The sequence below is a fragment of the Contarinia nasturtii genome, unplaced genomic scaffold (assembly GCF_009176525.2).
Source record: "Contarinia nasturtii isolate CC-2019 unplaced genomic scaffold, AAFC_CNas_1.1 Cnas_scaffold_220, whole genome shotgun sequence".
NCBI lineage: Eukaryota > Metazoa > Arthropoda > Insecta > Diptera > Cecidomyiidae > Contarinia > Contarinia nasturtii.
Genome location: NW_022197577.1, coordinates 1,478,513 through 1,486,637, shown reverse-complemented (window position 1 = coordinate 1,486,637; position 8,125 = coordinate 1,478,513). Strand labels below are relative to the sequence as shown.

At 36.1% G+C, this 8,125-nt stretch overlaps 3 protein-coding genes across 3 annotated transcripts; 2 read left to right on the top strand and 1 right to left on the bottom strand.

The window, feature by feature from the left end:
• Positions 1-999: 999 nt before the first annotated feature.
• On the bottom strand, positions 1,000-3,633 carry LOC116337259 (recombination repair protein 1). Its single transcript, XM_031761675.1, has 5 exons — positions 2,160-3,633; positions 2,022-2,100; positions 1,680-1,958; positions 1,461-1,602; positions 1,000-1,387 (listed from the first exon to the last, which is right to left on the bottom strand). Exons 1-5 carry the CDS (start codon positions 3,426-3,428, stop codon positions 1,231-1,233), a joined length of 1,926 nt encoding a protein of 641 aa, XP_031617535.1. The 5' UTR covers positions 3,429-3,633; the 3' UTR covers positions 1,000-1,230.
• Positions 3,634-3,749: 116 nt separating this feature from the next.
• LOC116337260 (alpha-ketoglutarate-dependent dioxygenase alkB homolog 4) lies at positions 3,750-5,264 on the top strand. The gene is made up of 5 exons (XM_031761676.1): positions 3,750-3,980; positions 4,069-4,296; positions 4,372-4,561; positions 4,633-4,705; positions 4,771-5,264. The coding sequence occupies exons 1-5, from the start codon at positions 3,879-3,881 to the stop codon at positions 5,105-5,107; spliced, it is 930 nt and encodes a 309-aa protein (XP_031617536.1). The 5' UTR covers positions 3,750-3,878; the 3' UTR covers positions 5,108-5,264.
• A 354-nt stretch (positions 5,265-5,618) lies between these two features.
• Positions 5,619-7,761, top strand: LOC116337221 (sodium channel protein Nach-like). Its single transcript, XM_031761618.1, has 5 exons — positions 5,619-5,981; positions 6,049-6,561; positions 6,730-7,368; positions 7,444-7,550; positions 7,619-7,761. Exons 1-5 carry the CDS (start codon positions 5,761-5,763, stop codon positions 7,759-7,761), a joined length of 1,623 nt encoding a protein of 540 aa, XP_031617478.1. The 5' UTR covers positions 5,619-5,760.
• Positions 7,762-8,125: the final 364 nt, after the last annotated feature.

Sequence of the window (8,125 nt, the reverse complement as noted above, 5' to 3'; positions counted from 1 at the left end):
AAGTGGTCATGTGGCAACCGTTCCACTAGAGGATCGTAAGACCGTCAATTCTGATTGGTATACCACCATTTGTTTGCCCGAAGTGTTTGGTGAAATAAGAAAAAAGAACCACCGTCGCAAAATAATTCTTCATCACGATAATGCGAGCTCTCACACATCTTTTCAAACTACTCGATTTTTGACCGGTCAAAACATCGAACTGATGGGTCATCCACCGTACAGTCCTGACCTGGCACCCAATGACTTTTTTTTGTTCCCAAGCGTGAAGAAAAAACTACGTAGTCAACGATTTTCGACACCAGAAGAAGCAGTTGAAGCGTTCAAAACACACGTTTTGGAGATATCAGTTTCGGAGTGGCACGAATGCTATGACAAATGGTTTCATCGAATGCAAAAGTGTATCGATCATCTCGGGGAATATTTTGAAAAACAATAAAACCATTTTCGACAAAAAACAACTGTGTTATATATGTTTTTAAAAAAAATTATGGAGCAACCCTCGTAATAATGAATTTCGTTTGATAATACCATATAGAAACATATGCAAATTGAATTTAGGTTCTGTTTTTTGAAGTGATTTTTCAACATTTTTCCCTCGCAGAGTAGACAAAAATCAATGCAATTTTTTCCACAACAGTCAATTGTAGGCAATAGATTAGATTTTCGTTAGTCTAATTCTGTTACAAAAACACATAGATTTGCTTAGAGAGAAATTATTTAAAGAACAACACTTTTCTTCTCAAAGCTTTGACTAAACGACATCATTGCAATGTTACACTATTTCTCAAGTGTTTAGATGATGATTCTTGAATAAAAAAAATGGAAAGAAAATAAAATGCATACCATTATTAATTAAGACGAAATAACTGTAAAATGCCTTAAACATTGTATATGTACACTGAAAAAATTTATTTAACAAACAAAAATGAATGTGACTTTTTTTGTTTGTATTTTTTTAGCGTCTTGACTCCTTGTATTGAAAATCAAACACCATCAAAATCTTCTATATTGGAAATGGTACTTTATTGAAACAAATTTTTTGGAACAACAGTGTGCAACTGATGTTCGATAAACAGGAAATTCGGTTTGGTATTTTGTTGTTTCTTTTTTTTCTGTTTTTAAACTAAATAAATCTTGATAGTAAGAAACTGATCCAGTTATATGTTAAATCTATCACTTGTTCTTTGTGAAATGTTGCAATCAAAGTGGAATAATGATGAGCTTGACAAATTATATGTTTAATGTCAATACAATTGGACAATGGTCACTACCAAGGATCTGTGGCCGTATGAAACTGTCAACAACTTTTGACTTCAAATTCTCTGAAACGATTGAATAATCCAGACGCCATCCGACATTCTTTTGACGAGCATTTCCCATGTAAGACCTTTTGGCGAGAAAGAATCAGTTAGATTATGCAAAATCAATCAGAATCATTTTATTAGTTTTTTTTAACGTACCAGAATGTGTATGCCTTGTCTTGCGTCGGGTAGATTTCACGGAACGTATCGACAAAACCGTGTCCAAGCAAGTTTGTCATGCCATTACGCTCTTGATCTGTGAAACCAGCATTCTTCCGATTTGTTTTCGGATTGGCCAAATCTGTATACATAAAAAATCACATTGAAATGATTTGAAATAAAAAAAAAAAATCATATTAAAAGAAGAGCGCTTGTTACCGATTTCTTCATGAGCAACATTCATGTCACCACAGATGATGACCGGCTTTTTTGCCTTCAATTTATTCACATGGTTTTCAAAAAGAGTGTTCCATCGCATGCGTCGTTCCAAATTGACCAATTTTCGACCGGCGTTCGGTACATACACGCAAACCAAAATGAATTTGGAATATTCAGCTGTAATAATACGTCCTTCTTCATCCATTTCTTCGTCGCCAATATTATTATCAACATGATACGGCATCATTTTAGACAAAATGGCTACACCACCGCGACCACCTAAATGTATTGGATACAAAAAAATGTAATAAAAAACATTTCAAACATGGATTTTTAACGCACCTGGTGTTGAACACCAATACGGATGATAGCCTTTCAATTTTGCCTCAGCGGGTACTTCTTCTTCCAAACACTTGATTTCCTAAAAAAGATACCAAATAAATTGACCAGAAGCCCAATGCGATTTCATTTCATATGTACCTGCAAGCAAATGATGTCCGGTTTTTCGTGTTCAAAATAATCAAAAGCATTTTTTCCAATCAATGCCCGTAGACCAGCCACATTCCATGAAACAATTTTCAGTGAAAACTCTTTCTCGCCTTCAAATTCGATTTGTGAGAGGTCCGTTGCCGTTGGATTCCTTTTTGTTTTTGCTGAGTCGGCTTTGGCATCCGATTTGGTTGATTTTTTACGCTTTGTCACCAATTCATCGTTTTGTTTGTTTGTTTGAGCCTCATCATTTGTGACAGCTTTGCGTTTTGTCGCTGTTTTCGATTCACTGGAACCATCGACAGTATCGACTGTAGCCGAATCGACGGTAACTTTTGCTTTCTTCGCTGTTGATTTATCAGCAACTGCTTTACGTTTGAAACTTTTTGGTGAATCAACATCATTGTTCGCTACAACATTCTCAACAACATCTAACTGTTCATCGTGTTTGGCTGATTTCTTTGTTTGTTTCACAGTGTCAGCTACTTTTTTCCCTTTGCCCTTTGCTGGTTGGTCACTTTTAACCGGTTTTTTTGGTGATGCTTTCTTTGCACCACGTTTACTGCTTTTCGTCTCTGGAACTGGTTCAATCACTTCATTGATCACGTCATCGTTTGTTGTCGCTTGTTTAACGGTCTTGACTCTTGTACTCTTCTTAACTGCTTTGCTTGGGCCCGCTTCATCGCTTGTTTCTGGTTTTGGTTCGGCCTTCTTGGCTTTAGCCTTTGGAGTGGCTTTGGTGGCGACTTTTGGTGTGGATTTGACGACTACTTTTGGTGCGGCTTTTGCAGTGACTTTCGGTGATTCTTCTTCCTTTTTCTTTCTTCCTCGTGCGCTCGTCTTTTTCTCACCTTCACTGGCACCGTTAACTGGCTCAACGATTTCTTTTTCCTCTGTCACATTATTCTGCTCAGTTGGCTTTGGATTTTTCTTGGCTGGTGCTTTCTTTGACTTTGCTTCAACCTTCACCGGTGCAATATTTTCATCATTTGTAGCACTTTCAATTTGTTCCGTTTGCTTTGCATTTTTTTTGGTCACTGTTGTCTTTTTTGCTTTAGCATCAACCTTAATCGGTGAACTTTTGTCATTTGCCTCGTTTTGTGCATCATTTTTCAACAAATTTTCGGTCTTTTTTTTCTTTGCTCCACCTTTTGTCGGCTTGCTATTTACTACTTGTTCGGCATCAGTTTCATTCGGTGCAACAACAACCGCTTCATCAATCGCACTAGCCGCTGCTTTCTTTACACGACGTGGTGCCATTGTCACACAATTTTTTTTAAATATAAAAAATTTATTTGCAAAAAAAAATTATTTTCACTTTTCCACAAAATTAATGGTAATTTAATTAATTTTCGGTGAATTGACACGACAAAATGACGATTCGCACAAAATACTTGTTTAAACAAATAAAATGCGTTGTTTCTATTCACAAGCGAACCAATTGTATGTGTAATCTCTCTTGTGACGAAGAAGCTAAAATGCCGCCAAACAAAGTGTGAATATGAAAAAAAAAACTCACGACACAAAACTGCCAATAGTTAACATACGAAAACTCAACTGAGTTGACATATTCGAAACAATCGACAGAGGGCATTGGCGGCACTATTTGACAGCTGAATAATAAACACACGAGAATTGTCAACACTTCAGTGCAAAGGAATTTTCTGATTTTTAAAAATTCAATTGATTTTCACTGAAATTAATAAAAATATGGATCATCCACGGGCGTGCGGTTGCAAAGGTTGCCGAACCTGTTTGATATGTGAAAAGGAATTTAATTTCGAAGAGAAACCATTTATAACTGAATACAAAGTAAGTGTCTGTCATGAACACGTTATGTTTACAATAGACAGAGCATTTTTAAGTTTATTATGTTTTATGACTTGTTTTCTTCCGATAGAATTTGGACAATTACGTATTTTGTTATAAATGCAATAAAATCTATGTTGGTCACGATGTTACCGCCACCATTGAATCTCATGTTAAGGACCACGATAAACAAACCGGCATTGATTTCCCAGGTGTTTTTGTATTGCCGGACTTTATTTCGCCGGTCGAAGAAAATGCATTAATGAAGGGGATTGATGGCCTACCATGGGACATATCTCAAAGTGGCCGACGCAAACAGGTGAGAAATGAGATTTCAGTGCAATTCCAAATGATTTTTGTTCTGATAATTATTTGTTTACATTTTCATGCATAGAATTATGGGCCCAAAACGAATTTTAAGAAAATGAAATTGGCGCACGGAGCGTTTAGAGGTTTTCCGGAATATTCGAGATTTGTACAAGAACGGTTTCGAGATGTTCCACTTTTGGCTGATTTCCAAACGATTGAGCAATGTTCTTTGGAATACGATCCAGAGAAGGGAGCGTCAATTGACCCACATATCGGTAAAATAATGTTTCTAATTGGATAAGTCAGTCGAAAATGGTCTGTTAACATTTTCTTTTTTATTCGTAAGATGACTGTTGGATCTGGGGCGAACGTGTTGTTACGGTGAATTGTTTATCAGATTCCGTGTTGACACTAGTGAGGTGTGTGTCTTTTTGTGCATATTCTAATAAGATTCCTCTATCCCATTCTGCTCATATCATTTCAGATACACCGGAGATGTAAAACGCTACAATCTACCATTGGTCGAATCATATTCATCGCATTTGAGATCATCATTGGCCAAATACGATGATTTGAATCAATTCAACAATATGTTAATAAAAATACCAATGCCAAATCGATCGCTAATCGTTTTATATGGATCACCACGCTATCAATTCGAACATTCAGTTTTGCGAACGGATATCACGTCACGACGAGTTTGTATTGCGTATCGAGAATTTACACCAATGTATTTGAGCAATGGCGAGAGTTTTGCACACAGTGTTCCAATTTTTGAAACGGCCAAATCGTTTTGGACAGATGATATTCCTGTAAAATGAATTACATTCATTGAAAAGGTCCAAACGATCTGCTGTATTACACATGTACATTGATTCAACATTTTAAAGAGTAAGAATGATTTTATGTAATTAACCGTACATCGGTATGAACAGAAATTGATTTTTTTTAAATAAATATTCAAAATCTTTTTTCACACATTGGTTGATTTTTTGACACGATTGATAACGAATTAACGAAATGCAGTTGCTAGACTAATGGCCATGTTATTATTATTGTAATTTCCATGCTGTTTAACCTTTTCACATGGAATTATTTCTTTGGATACATAATGACTACCTTTCTCGTCCTTATCGACCAAATGAGCTCTAGATTCTTATCAACTATCAAAAATGGGGCAATAAGAGTTTATCAATGAAAGTTTATACCGTTAAATATATCGTGTGTGTCAGTAGTTACACCAGAACGCTTTTTTCTGGTCAGTAGTTCAAAGTTTTCATACGAACAAAAAAATCATTTCAGTGGAACGTATGGTTACTGCGCACTCGATAAAATTGATCTTATCACCTATTTACTATGCTTGGTCGTTAATGAGTCAATAAAAGTTAGAACAATATGGTCAATTTCATTTATCATTATATCCACATGTCGTGTGATACTTGGTCAGAACGGAACATTGTCGTTCAAATAAAAAATGGTAAAAGTAACGTCCGTTCAAACTATTTCGGGTCGAGTTCAAAGCAAATGGATGAAAGTGAAAAAAGTCCACGTGAACTCTCAATCGAAAATTGGAAAATGTACAAAAACTGTGCCAGAAGAATCATGTCTTGCACGACGATTCAAAGAATTTGCATCAAATACAGCACTACATGGATATAATCATATTGTGCGTGAAGATTCAACAAAATGGGAGCGGTAAATTGAATGAATGTTATAAATTCTTATTAAAATTGATGTGTAATCGCATTTCTTTCAACTGCAGCATTGCTTGGATTTTAATTGTTGTTATAGCAACAGTAGTGGCAGCTGTTCTCTTGTACATTTCATGGCAATTGAATTTAGAAACGCCAACTATTACTGTAATCGAAAGTACTCATTACCCGATATCGAACGTACCCTTTCCGGCAGTTACTATTTGCAGTATGAACAGCATATCGGCAAGAACAGCAATGAGCTTGGCACTAAATATGAAACGACCAAGTGATGTGTCAGCCGACAGGCTCTCGAAACTGTTTCAATTGGTCTTACATTTTCAGGGTGTTGGAGAAGCTCGTAAAGAAGATTACAATCTGTTGCACAATATTTTACAAACAAACCAAATGAGTGTCGTTAATTTGACCAGCGTCCTGAAGCCAAAGTGTACAGATTTATTGAAAAATTGCCGCTGGAAAGGCACTGAGTCGCGTTGCGAGGAAATTTTTCAATCGATTAATACAATTGAAGGAATTTGCTGTTCATTTAACTACTACGGATTGACGACGAACAATTTTGCACCGTAAGTTCATAGGATTAGGGATTAACTATTTTCATCAATTTGTAAGTTATATGGCTTAGAAAAGCTACGGTTCAAAAGATTTGGTCGAAAACAAAGTCATGCACTCAACGATTAAATATTCCAATTAAGCTTTATTAGTCATAAACATTTTTCATTATCTCTCTACAGTAAAGTTGCTCAGAAAAGGCCAAAAGAGCCACGTCGAACATCGTCGTGTGGCTATCAAACTGGTTTAACCGTTATTTTAACTCCAATGAGCGATGATTATCACAGCAGTTTCTTCAGTAGCTACGGAGTTCGTGTATTAGTACATGACCCATACGATTTTCCCGATGATAATGCTGAAACGAAAGCAATAAGTAGAAAAATGATTGCATTTGTGATGGTCTATCCAGAAACAACATACAGCACGTCTGCCGTTCGTAGTTTATCGCCGGATGCAAGGTATTGCTATTTTCATGATGAACATCGTCTCAGTCATATGCAACGCTATTCCTATGTGAATTGTTTGGCTGAATGTCGAACGGAAATTGCTTATCGATTGTGCGGATGTGTACCATACTTTTTACCCAACAACGGTTCCTATCGTGTATGTGAAATGAACGAAATGGAATGCGCACGGGAAAATCGGCCAATATATTTTGGAGCATTGCCTGGACTAAATAAAACGATTGTTGGAACGGCTGAACCAAGTATACAACATACACCATGTAATTGCCTTCCTGATTGCCAACTAAATCAATATCCTACTGAGATTACATCGGCACACCTAAATCGTTCATATTCGTTTTCACGAATGGGACTATTGTATGTTTTCAATGTTATTTCAGTTTACCTCTTTTAGTTCCATGCCGATTTCATATAAAACTTTTTTCATTTCAGCAAGGGCATTAATATCACCGATCACACCTCTCTTACCGTTTTTTTCGGTGATCTCGTTTCAACACATTATCGAAAGGATATATATCAAAATTGGCTTAGTTTATTAGGTAGACAGAAACATTTCTATGACATTTCGTCGACTTGCAATGACGTCAATTACGTTTCATTTTTTTAGCTTCATTCGGCGGCATATTGGGTTTGTTGCTGGGCTTTAGTTTTGTTGCTGGGTTCGAGCTTATTTATTTTTTCACAATTCGTGTGCTTTTCGATCGATGGGCGAGCAGAAAAAATAAAGTCACTCATTGGGCCATAAAATAAAGTCTTAAGATAAGATATTGAAAGGACATATGCATCGCCTTTAATTAGCATGATAAAATCAGCAAAATAAACAAGCTTTGTGTTAAATTACTCATAATTAATGAATGAACGAATAAACTATTATTATAGGCATTTAAATCATTTTTCTTTGCGTTTTGGGTCTAGAGAATCACAGACAGAGATGTAAAGTTCAGGCACATCCTTGTGTGCGTGTGCTAGCTAGCTATTTATATCAGCTATTGCTTTAGGGATATATAAATAGGATATATTTAACGCATCCCTTCGCTTGGACGCTGTGTATGCTGGACATAATAATGGTCTCATTGTTTGAAATTTTCAAAAACTAAAAATTCTCTAATTTGAA

What these genes read in the sequence shown, in the direction of transcription:
- LOC116337259 (XM_031761675.1), bottom strand. Translation starts at nt 3,428, where the DNA reads ATGGCACCACGTCGTGTAAAGAAAGCAGCGGCTAGTGCGATTGATGAA. An exon ending in GTATTGGTGTTCAACACCAG is followed by an intron (nt 1,959 to 2,021) that starts GTGCGTTAAAAA and finishes CAATACATTTAG; the next exon opens with GTGGTCGCGGTGGTGTAGCC. An exon ending in TGTTGCTCATGAAGAAATCG is followed by an intron (nt 1,603 to 1,679) that starts GTAACAAGCGCT and finishes TTATGTATACAG; the next exon opens with ATTTGGCCAATCCGAAAACA.
- LOC116337221 (XM_031761618.1), top strand. Translation starts at nt 5,761, where the DNA reads ATGGTAAAAGTAACGTCCGTTCAAACTATTTCGGGTCGAGTTCAAAGC. An exon ending in GATTCAACAAAATGGGAGCG is followed by an intron (nt 5,982 to 6,048) that starts GTAAATTGAATG and finishes TTTCAACTGCAG; the next exon opens with CATTGCTTGGATTTTAATTG. An exon ending in TTTTCACGAATGGGACTATT is followed by an intron (nt 7,369 to 7,443) that starts GTATGTTTTCAA and finishes TTTTCATTTCAG; the next exon opens with CAAGGGCATTAATATCACCG.
- LOC116337260 (XM_031761676.1), top strand. Translation starts at nt 3,879, where the DNA reads ATGGATCATCCACGGGCGTGCGGTTGCAAAGGTTGCCGAACCTGTTTG. An exon ending in GTCAATTGACCCACATATCG is followed by an intron (nt 4,562 to 4,632) that starts GTAAAATAATGT and finishes TTTATTCGTAAG; the next exon opens with ATGACTGTTGGATCTGGGGC. An exon ending in TCCGTGTTGACACTAGTGAG is followed by an intron (nt 4,706 to 4,770) that starts GTGTGTGTCTTT and finishes ATATCATTTCAG; the next exon opens with ATACACCGGAGATGTAAAAC.